Consider the following 17,469-nt stretch of genomic DNA (forward strand, 5'->3'; position numbering starts at 1 on the left):
CCATTCACGGAGGAAAAAATAGTTCAGTTTTCTTAAACTTGGAGGACCAAGATATTTACTAGGGTTTGACATGCTTTTTGTCTGTGGCCTGCATAAACATTATCAGATGGTCACTTCTGAAGTGGGCTGGTAAACTTGCATTTAGCCCATCATAGGCAAATTCAATTATTTATTGCATCTTTAGTCAGTGCCAGGCTGTCTTTGTCAGGTCTGCAGAGATAGAAAGGAGCAAGACAGACTCCCCCTTCCTTCAGGGAGTTCACAGTTTGAGGTGTCTGCCTTCAAGGAAGACTCACACGCACACACACTATATAGTATAATTTCAGCTGAGATAAGTAAGAATGTGATACTCCAGGAGGATCCAGAGGGAGCATTTCACCAGGCTGGGGGCTGGAGGAAGGTTTCCCAGAGGAGGTGATCCTTGAGTTAGGTCTGGGCAGAAGACAAAGGGAGAACAGATATTCGAGGCTAAGGGGACCATCAGAACAACGTCATGTGAGTGAAAACACAGGGTGTGGTTGGACAGTGGCAAATGACTTATGATAAAGCTGGTGCTAAGGGTGCACCCTCGTGGGGCAGGATGTGTCTAGAAACAGGCTAGAGTCAAATGTGTGATGAACTTTGGTCACTAAAGAACTTGGACTTTGTTCTGTAGAGATGGGGACTCTTGGAGTCTTTTGGGAAGAGGGGAGACATGAACAGATTGGTATTTGAGAAGACTATGCTGGCGGCAGTAGGGAGAGAGGGAAACCAATTAGAAGCCATTTCCGTTGTCCAGGAGGGAGATGGGGAGACTTTATCCAGGGAGTAGAAGGAAGGAGGAGTGAAGGACACCCCAGTATGTGTCCTTTCTTACTAAGCTGGCGGTACTTCCAAGCATACCACTATGCCAGTATGCTTGGAAGAATGCATACCGTACATTTGGGTTCAAGAATACTTATTTGGGAGAAACACTGGAAAGATAAGCCAAAGACAGGAGATAGGACAGTAGATGCCGGCTAGAGGTAGCAGCTTATGAAGATGTCAATCTTTCTCGGGGGGGTTATTATTTAGTTATCAGTTCAAGATGCTTTGAGGTCCTCCAAAACATTCTGTAAAATCAGGAATGCTTGCAGACCATCAGCATTTTATGCTATATTATATATAGCTTCTAACTGGCTTTCAAAGAACCTAAGGCAATCAGGAAAGTAATTCTGTATTAAATTTCCCAGATTGCCCTGTTCCAACAGGTTGAATCCATTGGGAATGACCTCTACCCAACCAGTTTCCTTGGCATTTTATACCTCTTTAATGCAACTTGGAAGAGTTGTCTTGTGAATCTCCAATCCCTTCAGACCATCACGAATGACTTTGAAGGCAGAAACTATTTTTGGTTCATCTTCAGCCTCCCCAAAGTGCTTGGCATGGAGTAGGGACTTAGTGTTGAAGGAAGGAAGGAAGGAAGGAAGGAAGGAGGGAAGGAAGGAAGGAAGGAAGGAGGGAAGGAAGGAAGGAAGGAAGGAAGGAGGGAGGGAGGGAAGGAAGGAAGGAAGGAAGGAAGGAGGGAAGGAAGGAAGGAGGGAAGGAAGGAAGGAAGGATGGAAGGAAGGAAGGAAGGAGGGAAGGAAGGAAGGAAGGATGGAAGGAAGGAAGGAAGGAGGAAGGAAGGAAGGAAGGAAGGAAGGAAGTGGGAAGGAGACTGACTGTAGGGTGAGGAGTTTGGTACAGGCATGGCCGAGGGCAGGTAGAAAAAGTTAAATAGGGGCCAACTCATGAAGAGTTCACCGTGCTGGGGAAATACATCAATGCACCCAATTAATCAGAAATATTTCCAGTAGGTTGAGAAAGGAAAACTGACTAATCATTCTTTGGTAGGTTAGTTAAGAATTTTAAAATGTCCTGATTCAAAACAAAGATCACTGGCCAGAAAGAGTTCTTAAATAATAATTTTAAATAAACTCCTGGTCAAAAGGCACATTCATACCTTTCATTGTTTGGTCTTTGGCTCATTCATTCCTTAGAAGCCAAGATTATGGCTCTGGAGCCAGCCTGCCCAGCTTGAAGCCATGGGTCCCTCACCAGCTCTGAGACGGCACAAGGTCCTAAAACTCTCTGTGCCTTGTTTTCTGCATCTGTAGAGTATTCATAATACTATTGAGGTGGGGTGGGGTAGGAAGTAAATGACTCACTGGATGAAGAGCTCTTAGAACAGTGTGTGATACCAGTGCTTAATGTTGCATTAGCTATTTCACTCTGTACGTGTGCTGTCCTTAGCACTCCCTATGTATCAGCACATCTAATATCCTGGGAATAAGAAGATGGAGATGATAGCACCCCACCCACAGGAAGTCTACTGGGGATGACAAATGGGAGTGAGCAATTAGAGGCCAACATGGCAGGTGCTAGAATTGAGTTATGAGTCCCACACTTCAGGGAGCAGAGAGGAGGGTGGGGAGGGAGGGCGGAGCTGAGGCTTGTCATCTGCACATCACAGCCAGGTCCACCCTGCTTCTTCCAGCCTGCACGCCCTTAAATTCCCCCATTTTCCTGCACAAACCTCCCTCGTCTGCATCCCTTAGGAAGGGAAGGGGACCCCAATTCTTCTCGATTGTTTGTTCAGAAAGCATAATTGGGTGATTTCTCTCTAGTTTGCGTGAATGTGGAAATAGAGAAGCAGGTGTCTGTGGGCTGTGGGATTAAGGGTCTGCTCTCCCTTGGCCGACGGAGGCAGGAAGGAGGCCCTGGGAAGGGGGGTGAGAGCAGCTTCCGGGGAAGGTCAGTCACAAGTCAGACCCAAGTTTTAGTTAAATACGCAGAGGCATCTCAGGGCCTCAGTGAAGATGGTGGTGAGGGCAAGGAGGACGTGGCGGGGGACAGGCCAGAGTGGGGTACGAATAGCAGAGGGTTGATATACAGTGGGTTTCATGCTTCTATTCAATATATTTTGAGTCAAGATACCTAATGTCCCTATTGGCCATTGGCCATTGACTCAAAGGGAACAACCACAGTTCAACAGTGACATTTGGAAAGCTTCATTTTATCCCGCCAGCGTATATCGAGGAGACCCCGCCACTAAAGGGACCGCTGACGAGAAGCCTGGAAACACTGGATCTCAGTGGATTTGGGGAAGCTATTTGTTCTTTCTGTCGCTAGTCATTGTTCACATGGTACCACCACTAACAGTAACAAGTTTCTCTTTGTAAACACCCGATGGGCACATTTCACTTGACGTTCACACTCCCCCGGAAGGCAGGCCCTGTGGGATGGGCCGTGCGGTCATTTTTATACAACACGTGATGATACGTGAGGTGAAGCTCGTCCACAGGTGAGGGGGGAAAGCCAGACGCCGGCCTGGGTGTCCTGACCTCGGCCGCAAGCTCCTGTCTACCTCCCTCTGGGCCATCAACCAGCCAGACACCTACCTCCTTTCCTTCTTCCGCAGAAAGAAAACTTGGGTAGGTCCGCTTCACAGATGGGGTAGGAGAAGTTCAGAATGGACAGGCCTTTACTGAAGAGAGCGACGTCCAGAAAGAGCTCCTCGATGTCCTCCCCTGAAGGGAAAGGGAAGACCAGCTTTCCTGTTAGTGTGGGTTTTGCTGTGCATCAAAGTGTTCAAAATTCCTAAACGCGTGAGCCGAAGGACCTTTCTTTTCCAGAAGTCTGCGCTGTATGGGGAACAGTTTTCTTTCTTGGTAAAACAGTATCTGGGCGATGCTACTGGGACAGCCCTGGGGATGAAACACGGCCCTTTCACGAACTTCACCTGCTTAGAGTAGGTGGTTGACCTGCTTCCCTGGCCTGATGCCATGGCCCCTGAATGTGGCGGCCGGGGGCCTGGCTTCCACAGCTTCTCAGCTACGTAGTCTCAGGTGCCTCCCCTGAGAGCAGTGGGCTGTGGTCCAGCCTGCCTACCCTCACCGCTGATGCCGGGCAGACATTGTCCCGTTGTCACACAGGAAGCTTCCGGCGGCTCTGCAGAGCTGGCTCCCGACTTTCTGCCTTTTCCTCCATCCCTCCCTTCTATGTTTCACCCGCTCTTCCTTCTATTCCTCTTTCCTCTCTGTCTCTCCCTAAATCATCCATGGAGCTGCTGGTATAGAGCCCAGATGCTGTACAGGGTCTGGAAATATGAAGATGCATGAGAGTTCTTGGCCTCCGGAATGTTCCCTCCATTTCTCTGGAGTGATCCCACATGCTCAGTTTATTAACTCCTTCTGCACTGGGTTTTTTTTTTAACATCTTTATTGGAGTATAATTGCTTTACAATGGTGTGTTAGTTTCTGCTTTATAACAAAGTGAATCAGTTATACATATACATATGTTCCCATATCTCTTCCCTCTTGCATCTCCCTCCCTCCCACCCTCCCTATCCCACCCCTCTAGGTGGTCACAAACCACTGAGCTGATCTCCCTGTGCTATGCGGCTGCTTCCCACTAGCTATCTATTTTACGTTTGGTAGTGTATATATGTCCATGCCACTCTCTCACTTTGTCACAGCTTACCCTTTCCCCTCCCCATATCCTCAAGTCCATTCTCTAGTAGGTCTGCTCTGGTTTTGATGAATCTGTGTTAGAAAGGAGATACACTAGCAGCTATAGCAATGTAATGACCAACTGTAATGACACTACCACGTAAAAATAAACAATCAGAAATCGTTCTGGCTCATTGATTGGGGTGGAGGGAGAAGATATTCCATGTCTTTGCCTGTGTCAAGGTTCAAGAACTTACAAGAGCTATTTGGGGAATGAAGTAATGCAGAGATAAACCATGCTGCTGGTCCCAGACTTGTTTGTGGCTGAGATAACTAAGCAAAAAAGGTCTCTCTTAAGCAGGCATCAATATTTAGGCTCAAAATATTTTCTTTATTTTGCTGGATATACTGATTCCAGGTGCTTGCAATATCCAAATGAGTGCCTAGGGTCTTTTTGGTACAAAAGCACAGCATTAAGTGAGAGTTCTGCTCTACCTGGATATTACCCAGAGAGAGAAATGGAAACGAAAATGGAAATAGAGTTAATTCCAGAGAGTGATGGGCTGCAGTGGTTCAGCCAGCCACTGCAGTAAATATGAGCAATTGGGTGTCTGGGCCACAAAGAGGTTGTGGAATGTTTTATATTATGTCAATAATTTTTACTTACTCAGAATGATTCCAAATCGGATGTTGAGATTTGGTTTTAATTGTTTGGGACACTGGTCAACAGAAAAGCCAAAATCTTGTAATGCGTCTGCCAAGAAGAAAACAACGGATTAGGTGTGAGGACACTGCATACGCTGCAAGCTCATATTCAAAATGCACAGCAATTCTTTTTTTTTTTTAAATTATTATTATTTATTTATTTATGTTTAACATCTTTATTGGAGTATAATTGCTTTACAATGGTGTGCTAGTTTCTGCTTTATAACAAAGAGAATCAGCTATACACATACATATATTCCCATATCTCTTCCCTCTTGCGTCTCCCTCCCACCCTCCCTATCCCACCCCTCTAGGTGGTCACAAACCACTGAGCTGATCTTCCTGTGCTATGCGGCTGCTTCCCACTAGCTATCTATTTTACATTTGGCGGTGTATATATGTCCATTCCACTCTCTCACTTCGTCCCAGCTTACTCTTCCCCCTCCCCGTGTCCTCAATACATGTTTTATTCCTTCCTTCCTGTATCCGAGATACTTTTTAAAGTGTACAAGCACGTATGACTTTGTACTTTGCTCTTTGACTTGTCCCACGATAATTAACCTAAACACCGAGCTCCTAAAGGCAAGAGCCAGTGTTTGTTTTGTTTGTATTGTTTTGCTTTCCATGTCCTTTTCCTTTATGTTTCCCACTGGGCCCCAGAGAGGACTACTGATTTTAACTGAGAGTCTATGTTATGTGAGACACTGAACTGTGCACTTTATGAGTTATCGACTTAAGTCTTCAGACTCCCCAGTGCCTAGCACAGGGCCTTGCAGTCGGACACATAGTAAGCACTCCATAAATGCACACACGAGTGGATGAACGGGCCATGTATTAAGCTACCTCAGCTTCAACTCCAGCCTTCAGGGCTCTGCTGTGTGAAGCTGGGGGCTCTCCCGTTTCTCCTCTCTTCCCGTTTCTCCTTTGCCACCTGCCAGAGACGTGCTAGAGGGCAGACAGGGGCTGAACGGGAGAAGGACTTGCTTCTTCTTACACGCTTGCTGACGCTTGAGCGTGTCACCCGGCGATGGCCTATCACCCTGGCAGTGGCAATTTGTTCCAGTGTCCAGCTCTCTCTCTCTCTCTCTTTTTTTTTTTTTTACTTTATACTGCACTTTATTTATTTTGCTTTATTTTTTTCTTAATTGGAGTTTTGCACCTTCTTGGAATCAGCTGAGGCTCAGCTCTACTGGCTCCAAGCTTCTGTGATGATGGTGTCTCAGAGGCCATCACCCCTTCCCCAGCTGGCAGCGTCTCAGCTCCCCAGGCCCTTCTTTCAAGCTTCCAGGTTCTAACAACCCTAACCTCTGTCCTCTGCTCATAGCCCTCTGGGTGTAGCTGCTTCCTCACTGCTTCCTTCTGCTTTTCTGGTTCTCTAACAACTGCTTAACCAACGCTCTGTATTAAATTTTCTCTGTTGAAATAACTGACAGGGTCTCTGAATTCCTGACCAGACCTAGACTGATAGAATGAATGACAATCTTGAGAGACAGGCATGATTGTCCTCATTTCACAGATGGGAAAATAAAAACTCAGAGAGGTGGTGCTGACTTACCTACCTAGGTTCAAGAACTAGAAAGTGGCAGAGTCAAGATTCAAACCCAGACTTAAAAACAAATAAATACAAAGTTGTCACCCAGTATTGCACAGAGGCGCTCACAAAGTGGAGCCTTGAAGACGTATGTTAAGTTTCTGATTAGTAAGATTGCCTGGAATATTTTGCATGCAGGCATATGGCATCTGGCAGTTCTGTTTCATAACTGGTTTCAATTTCAGCTTAGCTATGAGCTCACATTTGTCGATGGGAGCGTTCCAGACCGTTTAATCATCCACATCGCTGCCCTGGGAGACACATAATTGTCTGCGATATCTGCCATGGAAATGATCACGAGGCTATTCAGCCTTGCGAATCTAATCTAGGTGCACTTTTGTTTGATGAAACCCCCTATGATCTGGTCACTAATTTTCTGGGGGGATAAGCCATTTTCTCTTATGTTTATTTTACTTCTTCACTGGCATCTTTGTGTCATCCCAGGGTTTCTTTCAGCTTGGAAAATGGAAGCAGGGGGTAAGGAGACAATTGTTTCTGCTACACATTTGGCCCTCGGTATTGAAAAAGAGGCCAACGAACAGACGTTTAGGAATGTGCATCCTCAAAATTGTGAACAAATTTAAGTTGCGATCTGCGGAAAGGTAAAAGAGGCTAGCCATGTGTTGTTTAGCTAATTAGCAGGTACAAAATTACACTGTGCTTATCAATATTTTAAATGTATAGATGGAGAGAATAAACTAAGGGCGGGAGAAGGAAATAAAACATCTCCCTGGCACTGGAAAAATACTATTGTTAGGAAAATAATCTTAATAACAAACAAAGTTAAAAAGGAAGAAGCAGGTTGCTTCTCTCTGAGGATGTGAGTATAAACACAGAAAGATAGATTGCTTAAAAAGTGCTTAGGGCTTTGGTGCTCTTTTCTAGCAGTTATTTCAATTTTATATTTGAGAGCAAATTCTATATTTGAGGGTGAATTTTATATTTGGGAGTGAATATGCACTTTGCAGTTGTCTTGGGGAAAATGACATCCGTTCTTCCCATCCCCCAATCCTACCCTCACACACTTATAGCCTTTCCTCTTTTGACTTGTATTTTCGCTCTGGAACTTAGCATGCTCTATACCAGGGGTCCCCAACCCATGGGCCGTGGACCGATAGCGTCCACGGTCTGTTAGGAACCGGGGCCGCACGGCAGGAGGGGAGCAGTGGGCAAGCGAGCGAAGCTTCATTGGGTGCTTCCCATCACTCCCCATCGCTCCCCATCACTCGCATTACCGCCTGAACCATCCCTACCCCCCCAAACCCCCATCCCCTGTCTGTGGAAAAACCGTCTTCCACGAAACCGATCCCTGGTGCCAAAAACATTGGGGACCGCTGCTCTACCCTACGTTATATTTTCCTGTAAACCTCTACTAGATGCTTCAAGGCAGGCTCTCCTTCTTCAGGGCCCAGCATAATATCTTAAGATTATACTAGGTTCCAAGTAGTGGTTTGTTGAATGAATAATAGAGGTTATCTGTAATCAACTTGTGCAGAACTTTCAAGCCAGATTTCTCAACCTTGTCACTATTGACATTTTGGGTCAGAAATCTTTTTTGGGGGGTGGCTGTCCTGTGCAGCAACACCTCTACCCACTAGAAACCAGTAACATCCCGGCCCCAATTCCAGCCCAAATAGGTTACAGACATTGCCAAATATCCCCTGGGGGGCAAACTCACCTGGTGGAGAACCACTGCTTTAAAGAATTGCTTTCTCAATTGCCAGACAAATGCCTCAGAATCACCTACCAAAATTAAAGACAGTGGGTTGGGGCTTCCCTGGTGGTGCAGTGGTTAAGAATCCGCCTGCCAATGCAGGGGACACAGGTTCGAGCCCTGGTCCGGGAAGATCCCACATGCTGCGGAGCAACTAAGCCCGTGTGCCACAACTACTGAGCCTGCGCTCTAAAAGCCCGCAAGCCACAACTACTGAACCCACATGCCACAACTACTGAAGCCCACGTGCCTAGAGCCTGTGCTCCGCAACAAGAGAAGCCACTGCAATGAGAAGCCCGTGCACCGCAACAAAGAGTAGCCCCCGCTCACCACAACTAGAGAAGGCCCGCCTGCAGCAACGAAGAGCCAATGCAGCCAAAAATAAATAAGTAAATTAATTAATTAATTAAAAAAAAAAGACAGTGGGTTGCATTTTTAAAGGAGTTCTCCTTATACAGTGTAAGAATTGATTGGGGACAAGGGTGGGGGGATTTTTCCTTGGACACTTGCCTCAGGTAATTTTGACCACATATAAATTGGATTATCTGAATGTGGATCTTCTGAAAGAATAAAATGGAAAAGTTAATGAGAGCTGGTGTTCCTGGGCTTTGAGGGCAGAGATAAATGTTTCTTCCAGACACTTCACTGTATAGCAGTGAATGGACTGAGGAAAGAGGCAAAGCTTCATAGGAAAATATATGATCTGTTCATGGAAAATATTTTTTCCTTTGCCTCTAAGCTCTACCCCGTTTCTGTCTGTTCTGTCCTCATGTATGACTTCTGCCTAAGAGAGGCCAGCAGTTACGGTGGGTGAGGCCGATACGCCCCAACCTGCCCTGCTGTCCACACGCACCGGGGCCACGTATGCTGGAAGTCAGGCTCCTCCGAACGGCTGACAGTAAGTCCCTCGGTGGGTGGGGAAAGGGGCTGGGGAAGGGGCCAGCAGCACCTGCACTCCTGCTAAGGGCAGGAAAATGCGTCCTGGAACTGTTTCATGCTCCTTCGTGGAGTAGAACAGACTTAGGTAAACGGGTAAGGTCTAGCATGTGCAGGTTCTTTACACGTCTCAGCTGCAGAGCCATTCTTGGGCCTTGAGTTCTGTTGGTTGCCTGTGCTCTCCCTGGCGGGGCTGGCCCTGGGCGGCTCTCCAGGAGAGGCTGAGCTGGCCTGGGGTGTTTCTGGCCAGTGTTGGGCTCTCAACTGGAATCAGGGGGAAGAAAACAAAACTCAGCCTCTGGAAGTGCAACTCCTCCCCGAGGATGGTGGGGCCGAGGGCCTGATGAGGCCAGGAGCCGGTGTGTCTCAGGCGAGCCACGCATCCCTAAGTCCTCGAGCCCATGGTGTTGCTCTGTGCCCTGTGTCCATCCTCTGTGTTGCTGGTTTCATGGTTTGAAGGACAGAGGAGGGGGGCCGTCTCTCATGCTGCTAGTCGCGTTTTCCAATTTCATAGCTCTGCTTGAGGCTCTTTTTTTAAACTTTGTATTTTGAAATTATATTCTCGCAGGAAGTTGCAAAAAGATAGAAGTTTCAGGTATCCTTCACCCAGCTTCCCCGCCACGGTGACATCTTACGCATAGTACAGTATCAAAACAAAGAGATCAATGTTGGTACAACCCACAGGGCTCTTTCAGATTTTACTAGCTTTACTCACACTTGTGCATGTGTGTGCACATGTGCATGGAGTTCTATTGCTTAGGTTTTAAAAATTGTTGCAAAGTGGGTGAAGCATTGGCTTTCCTGCTCCCGTGGGGGGAGGGTGGAATTCCGACAGCAGTGTCACCCTGAAAAGGAGCTGACACCCCTCCAGCCTCCCCTCCACTAGCCTTCCCCACATTCACGTCCAAGTCCATACAAGGTTGTCCATGACCTTCCTGCTGCGTGAAGGTAGTCTCTCTCTCTTTCTCCTTCTTTCTCTCTTTCTCCCTCCCACTCCTTCCCTCTTTCTCTGTGCTCCCCTCCAGCACTTAGGCGGGCTACATCCTGAGATCCAGAGCACTGACTTTCTTCTAACATCCCTTAACCCACATGACTTTAGGAGATGATATTGCTTCCTGCGTGTGCTGTTGGCAGAAAACAGGCTCCTCCAGGGGAGTTCGATATTCCACGGCATGTTTTATAGCACGTTTCCAGTAGAGGCATGGCTTGGGGAGGGTAGAGAAAGACAACAGAGACAGGGGAGGGGCTTACTGTCAGCACATCGTTCCGATGCACTGGTGAAATCGACTCTAACGGTTTATGGAGAGAAGAAAATCTTGGGCAAACAGAATGTGAGCAAAGCTGGTCTGCTTCTGGTTGGTTAATAAAATAGCACTGGATAGCTTCTTGTTCTTTAATAAAACCTGATATATTACAGTTCTTCAGAGAAGCAGAAGCAATAGAATATATAGAGATGATATCTAGCTAGCTAGCTAGATATAGACACAGATATAACACATAGAGGATATTTATCATGTACATATAGAAATATAATATATATAATATCTGTCTATCAAGAGATTTATCTTAAGAAACTGGCTCATATAAGAGGGGCTGAAGGTGAGAAAAAGCCAACTTAGTTTTTAGAAGTATTATAGATAGGGCTGTCCTCGTCCCAGGGAAGCATAGAGAGTGAGCCAGAAACTGTGCCTGGGGAGCCATCAATGATTCTAGAGGAAGGGCGTGACAGGATCTGACCTGTGCTTTCGTTGCCTGCGATCACTTCTCTCCTTTCTGTCCAAATCCTGACCTCTCTGGGAAATGTTGCCTTGTTCCACCAGCTTCTTTCTCTCTGTTGCTATGAACTTAGATCTATGCCAGTTATTTAGCGTAGACTACCTAGTATTCATACTACATACACACTATCTTATATGATAATGTTTTGCCTCCTCAACCAAGGTCAGGCCCAAGAGGGTGGGACTTTTCTCTTATATATTATTCTGTTATATCCTCTTATATTTTTGATTACTCTCCCCTTCTCATTGCATCTGACCTCATGTATCTCCAGTGCAGGTGCTAACTCAGAGTTGCAGGATAAATGGCTCTCGCTTTATTCTCTACCTTTTGAAAATGTTTACTTCTATCTGCAGCATGAAAATTTGGACAATTTCCAGTAAATGAGGGAGGTCTGGATCTCATATAGGAAAACCTTGTTTGTCTCTCTCCTGCCTTTTGTATCTTCACAATCCAGCTCAACCACTCTCCTGCCCAGGATGCCCGCAGTTTCCTGGTCTGTCCTTCCTAAGGTCTCTCATGCATGGCTTGCTCTGTACATCTTCATCATACCTTTATCGTCATGAAGTGTGGGAACTCTTGCTGGTTTGTATCTCTCGTAGGTAGATGACACTAGGGTTTAAGCTGTGGAGGTTAGGAATTCTGTCTTATTTATCCATCCTTAGATAACCAGCATCTAGTACTGGACACACCCACGAATCTCAGCTGGTTGGACAAATAGATGAAAAGGAGAGAAGGTTGGGCAGTTTGATGACACCAGGAGGGAAGCTGGGCTTTCACGTCCATCTGTGATGGGTGCCAGTGATCACTTGGGAAGCCTGAGTTTTGAAGCCAGTGATTGATTTTCCCCACACTTGGAAGGCTCTTTGGAAAGGTGTTAGTACCTATTAACTTTATCATCATAATAACCAGGGTATTTGCCTTGGCACTTAGGATGGAGTTTCTGAGTGTGGTTGAAAATCTAGTCCCAGGCCAAATATTAGCAGATGTACCTCTACTATCTTTCAGAATTCTTTTGCAAATAACACAAAATAAACAGATCTTGCTTTTGACTTCTTCTTTTAGGTTGGGTGATTACCAGCTCTGCAAGCTTGTACTGTTTACAGTACAGGCCTGGTTGTGCATGGATCTGAAAGTTTGCTTTCTTACATGGCAGTATTTTCATGGGGGAGTTTTAATTTTCTTGTGTGATTCCTAGGATAACATTCAAGGGTCATTATCCCTAAAAAAAAAGGATGGGGGGGAAGTCTTCGGTGAGAAGCCATTGCTGGAAATCCATTACCATGGCAACAGAAAATTAATATCCTCTTTTCTATCCTTGATGCGCCGTGGTGTGTTTCTTTCTCCCTTCCCTCATCCTCCTTCCCTGCCACTGAAGAGAAAGAAATGACTTACAAGGTGGTAAATGTATTCTAGCTAGTTGTTCTGTTATTTCCTGATCTCTCCTTGTTTCTCCACCTGTCAAATCTTATTACTATAGAATAGCACGGCAAAGCTCCCCGATGGGCTATTATATTTCAAATAATAGTAGTTCTGCCCCCATTCCAGTCTCCTTGGTCAGCATTTCATTGGGAATTGACTCACCTGGCCAAAGCTGGGTATACAATCTGGCTTTTTGTTTCTTCAGCTTGAACATGTAGAGTGGGTGTTTGAAAATGCTTAAACATGGTGCCTGATACCAAACACGACCAAAATGCATGAACACCATCACAGTGGAACAGCTCCTGTGTGTAGCTGTACAGAGGGCAAGAATTCCTACACCCCGCAGGTTGCCTGGTAAGCCTGGTGAATGCATTTTTGAGTGTGAAGGTAGGTTTGGGCTGCCAAATTCAAAATTCTGGATACCTCACCTTGTCTGCTTCTAACTGCAAAAGGAATCGGATTCATTGGAACTCAGTATTGATGGAGAAGGGGTGTGAACCTGCGTCCTCTTTTGGCCTCTGAATTCCACTCCCCAGGAATAACCTGCGTTTGGCTTCCACGAGCTTAGAAGGAGATGGTTTTTGTATTATAGTATACACATTAGAGACCAAAAAGAGAGATATGGCAATGAGGATGAGCTTTCATCCAAAACACCTCGCCAAATGTCTCAAGGAAAATAACGACCCATTTGAAGCTATTAAGATTGATCTTTTGCATCTCAAGTGTAGATTGACAATAAACACTAAATGCACAGTTTTATTGTGGGTTACCAAGGGGGTATCATGGTACCACATAAAATCTTAACATGAGGGTGCGAGCAAACTCGAACCTGTCTTACAGGTGACGGTGCCTCTTAGTGGCTGGAGAATGGGACCTGCAACTTAGCCTCACATTCACTTTACTGAGTACCTGACACATGGCAGGAAGAGCACTAGGTCTTGGGGATACAAAGACAAACCAGAACAGGCTTCTACTCTCATCTGGAGTATAACACTTCCATCACCTAATTGTGATACTACATGGCCAAAACACAAACTCAATTAAAAGATACACGTATACTCTAAATCTCTCATTTTATTGTCAACATAGAGTCAAACTGTCTTCTGTGTGCAAGGCGTATCTCCCATGCTCTCACTCCACACTACCTGGCCCGGCTCCTTTGCAGGTTAAACGCAATCTTAGTAACGGTGTTGTTATTCACTCCTTCAACTACTACCACCACAATCAAGGTACAGACACAAAGAACCTTCCTCATGCTGTTCTTTGACAGGCACTCCCTACCCCATCTCCCCTTCCCTACCCCAGAAACCATGAATCACTGCTCCAGCAGTATAATTTTGTCATCTTGAGAATGTTATACAAATGGAACCATACAGTATGTACGCTTTCTTCTTGTCATATATTTATATATATATATATATATATATATATATATTTTTTTTTTTTTAATTGAAGTATAGTGGACTTAAAATATTATATTAGTTTCAGATATACAGCACAGTGATTCAATATTTTTATACATTACAAAATGATCACCACGTATGCAACCTTTTGAGATTGGATTTTTTTTTCATTCTCCATGGTGTCCTGGAGACCCATTCAGGTGGTTGTGTGTCTCATTCGTTTTTGTGGTTGAGTTGTTTTCCATAGTGTAGATGTTTCACAGCTTGTTTAACTACTCACCTGTTGAAGGACACCTGGCCAGTTTGGGACTATTAGAAATAAAGCATTCATGAGCTTTCACGTACAAGTTTTTGTACGAACATAGTCTTCATTTCTCTGGGTTAAATACCCAGGACTGAGGTCGCTGGGTTATATGGTAAGTGTATGTTTGGTTTTATAAGAAACAGTCAGTTTTCCAGAGTGGCCGTGCATATTACATTCCCTCCAGCCTGGTAGGCATGCCCTCTTAAGAGAAACACTTGCACAAGAAGCTTGTTCCCTGGGAGGAATCGGGAAAGGGGCTTGTAGTCAACAACTACAGGGGGTTGACAACTTCTTTGCCCACTCAGCCTTCAAGGTGCGGGCAAAACTCCCTCCATGACATGAGATGGATGTTCTCAGGAACGATCCAATCCTAGAAGCTGTGACATGCACACGCAGCAGTGGCTAATTGTTGGTAATGTCCATCTGGGGGAGGGCGGCTTGGATGACCAGCCGTGATGGGGGTTTCCTTCCATAGCCCCCCTTCCTTCCCAGTGCTGTGTTCAGGACCCCTGAGGCAGTTCTTGTCACGCTGTCACATGGAGGCCTGCAGAACAAGTGCTAATTCTTATGACTTGTTTCCCCAGCGCTTTCTAGTGTGAGAGCAACTTACTATATACTTCTTCCCCCTTGAGTCCTGCTCTCCCCACACTGGGTAACAAAGTGTCCACTGCTGCCTCCAACCCCCCATCAGAGTCACAGGAGGAAACATCAATGTACACTTTTCCTAGGAGGCAAGCCTACTGATGGAGCTGATGGTTTGTCTTAGTTTGTCAGGTTGTCACAACAAAATACCACAGACTGGGTGGCTTAATTTCTCACAGTTCTGGAAGCTGGGGAGTCCAAGATCAGGATGCTGGCTGATTTGGTTCCTGGTGGGAGCCCTCTTCCTGGTTTGCTGACTTCTCCATGTGTCCTCATATGGCAGAGACAGAGAGAGAGACCTCTCTGGTCTCTTCCTCTTAGAAGGTCACTAATTCCATCACAGGGCCCCACCCTCATGACCTCATCTAACCCTAATTACCTCCCAAACACCCCTCCTCCAAATACCATCACACTGGGGTTTAGAGCTTCAGCATATGACTTTTGGGGAGACAATACAGTCCATAACACGTGTAAAGACCCTCCTCTTCACTGTTAGCAGTCAGCAAAGGGTCCAGAGAGTGACACTGTTTCTGAATTGACCACCTTGATATGGAATGAGCATGAGTGCCCAACAGAAGGCACTGAAAGGGAGAGGAAGTGTTCAAGGGGGATCACAGATGCATTCTTCATGAGAGGATAAGAGGCACAGTATCTCCAGAGCATGGAATCGACTCTTCCTAAAAACACCCTGGAGATTTACTGAGAAGGTGGAGTCGGTACTCAATGAGAGTTTCTACCAGGATGTCTTGTACTGAAATCCGGGAAGCAGGATTCCTAATTCCCAGAACTGGTTCACCACTTATTCTTGTATGTCTCACATTAGGAGATGGAACCAGAATGAATCTGCTGGATGTCCCAGCTTTGCAGTAGAGCTCTCCCTGATGGGAAGGAGAAGGATGTTTCTCATTGTGTGGCATGGACCACCCAGGAACAGAATCCCGTGGCAGGAATGACATAGGTCTACAAGCACTCACTGGTCGATACTGGAGGAGAAAAGAACCAGCTGCCTTTGGTTTGGACCCTCTGCCAGCAAAATAAATTCCTAATTAAGAAAAGGACTCACTTCTCTGCTTCCTGAATCAACACAATCCTATTAGTTTCCTCCTGTTTAGAGGATTAAAAATACTTTTGCTAAAAATATAAAAAGAATTCTGTTGGAAGATTGCAAACTGACATGAAAAATAAGATGGAAACCTGACTTCAGATTAATAAATGAGTCACGCACTTACTGAATAACCACAGACTACCTGCCCCAATGACCTGCACACAAGTTCAATGCAGCATGTGAGCTGATCACAGCAAAGTTTCAAGCAGACCTGTCTCAACACCTCACCCATCTCCTTCACGCCATCATTGGAACCATTTGGATATCGTTCAGTCTTTTTTTTTTTTTTTTTTTTGCCATCTGTTCATGTGTTTTCAGAACATAGCATTTAAAAACTGTTATTGTATGGAAACATTACTAGACAAAACTGGTTAAACTAGAGAAATTCTTCTACATACCTTTGCCTAGGCTTAATTAAGCCTCAGAGAAATGGAAAGAAAAGTCCTGGGTTGGGAAGCATTTTCTGACATAAGGAAACATAAATAATAGATGCACACAACCATCTGTAATTGTGAAAAATTGGAGGCAACCTAAATATTTATTAAAAGGAGAATGTATAGGGGCTTCCCTGGTGGTGCAGTGGTTAAGAATCCGCCTGCCAAAGCAGGGGGCATGGGTTCAATCCCTGCTCCAGGAAGATCCCAAATGCCGCAGAGCAAATAAGCCCGTGTGCCACAACTACTGAGCCTGGCTCTAGAGCCCACGAGCCACAACTGCTGAGCCTGCGTGCTGCAACTACTGAAGCCCACACACCTAGAGCCCGTGCTCCGCAACAAGAGAAGCCACTGCAATGAGAAGCCCGCGCACCACAACGAAGAGTAGCCCCCGCTCGCCTCAGCTAGAGAAAGCACACGCTCAGCAACGAAGACCCAACAGATCCAAAAATAAATAAATAAAATAAATAAATTAAAAAAAAACATTAAAAAAAGGAGAATGTATATAATTTTAATCTATGCAAATAATGATATATTCTACAGCTGTGAAAGTGAATTAACCAAAGCTACGTATGCTAGTTATCTTTTGGAATACTGTAATACACTGATTTCAAAATAAATTGTTAGTTCAACTCTCATTAATTCCAATAAATTTTAGATTAGGTTTTTCTATGTTGACAGTCATATTGTATGCATATAATAATATTTTGTATCCTCTTTTCAAATCCTTAAACATTTTATTTACTGTGCTGGTGAGGGCCTTCAGTGTCATGTTCAATAGAACTGCTGATGGTGGGTGCTCTTGTCTGGTTCTTGGTTTTAAAGGGAATGTTTCCAATGTTTCACCATTAAATGTGATGTTCACTGTAGATCTGTATTTTAGGTACATTTCTTTAAAGAGCAGAGAGCTGATTTTTAAAATTCAATCTGGTAGATCCTCAAAAAATTAAAAATAGAACTACCATATGATTTAGCAATTCCACTTCTGG

At 45.1% G+C, this 17,469-nt stretch overlaps 1 protein-coding gene across 2 annotated transcripts in view; it reads right to left on the bottom strand.

Annotated features, from left to right (window-relative positions):
* LY86 (lymphocyte antigen 86) overlaps window positions 1–17,469 on the bottom strand; it is a 53,970-nt gene that overhangs the window by 19,840 nt on the left and 16,661 nt on the right. The window contains exons 2-4 of one of the 2 annotated variants that reach the window (XM_007173915.2): window positions 5,119–5,205; window positions 3,402–3,530; window positions 197–432 (exon numbers count right to left, since the gene is read on the bottom strand). In XM_007173915.2, coding sequence (XP_007173977.1) covers window positions 323–432; window positions 3,402–3,530; window positions 5,119–5,205 — 326 coding nt within the window. In that variant the 3' untranslated portion in view covers window positions 197–322. Of the gene's footprint in view, window positions 1–196; window positions 433–3,401; window positions 3,531–5,118; window positions 5,206–17,469 lie in introns of those variants that run through there. The other variant, XM_007173914.3, reaches the window with a different exon arrangement.

This window comes from Balaenoptera acutorostrata, chromosome 10, assembly GCF_949987535.1.
Source record: "Balaenoptera acutorostrata chromosome 10, mBalAcu1.1, whole genome shotgun sequence".
Classification (NCBI taxonomy): domain Eukaryota; kingdom Metazoa; phylum Chordata; class Mammalia; order Artiodactyla; family Balaenopteridae; genus Balaenoptera; species Balaenoptera acutorostrata.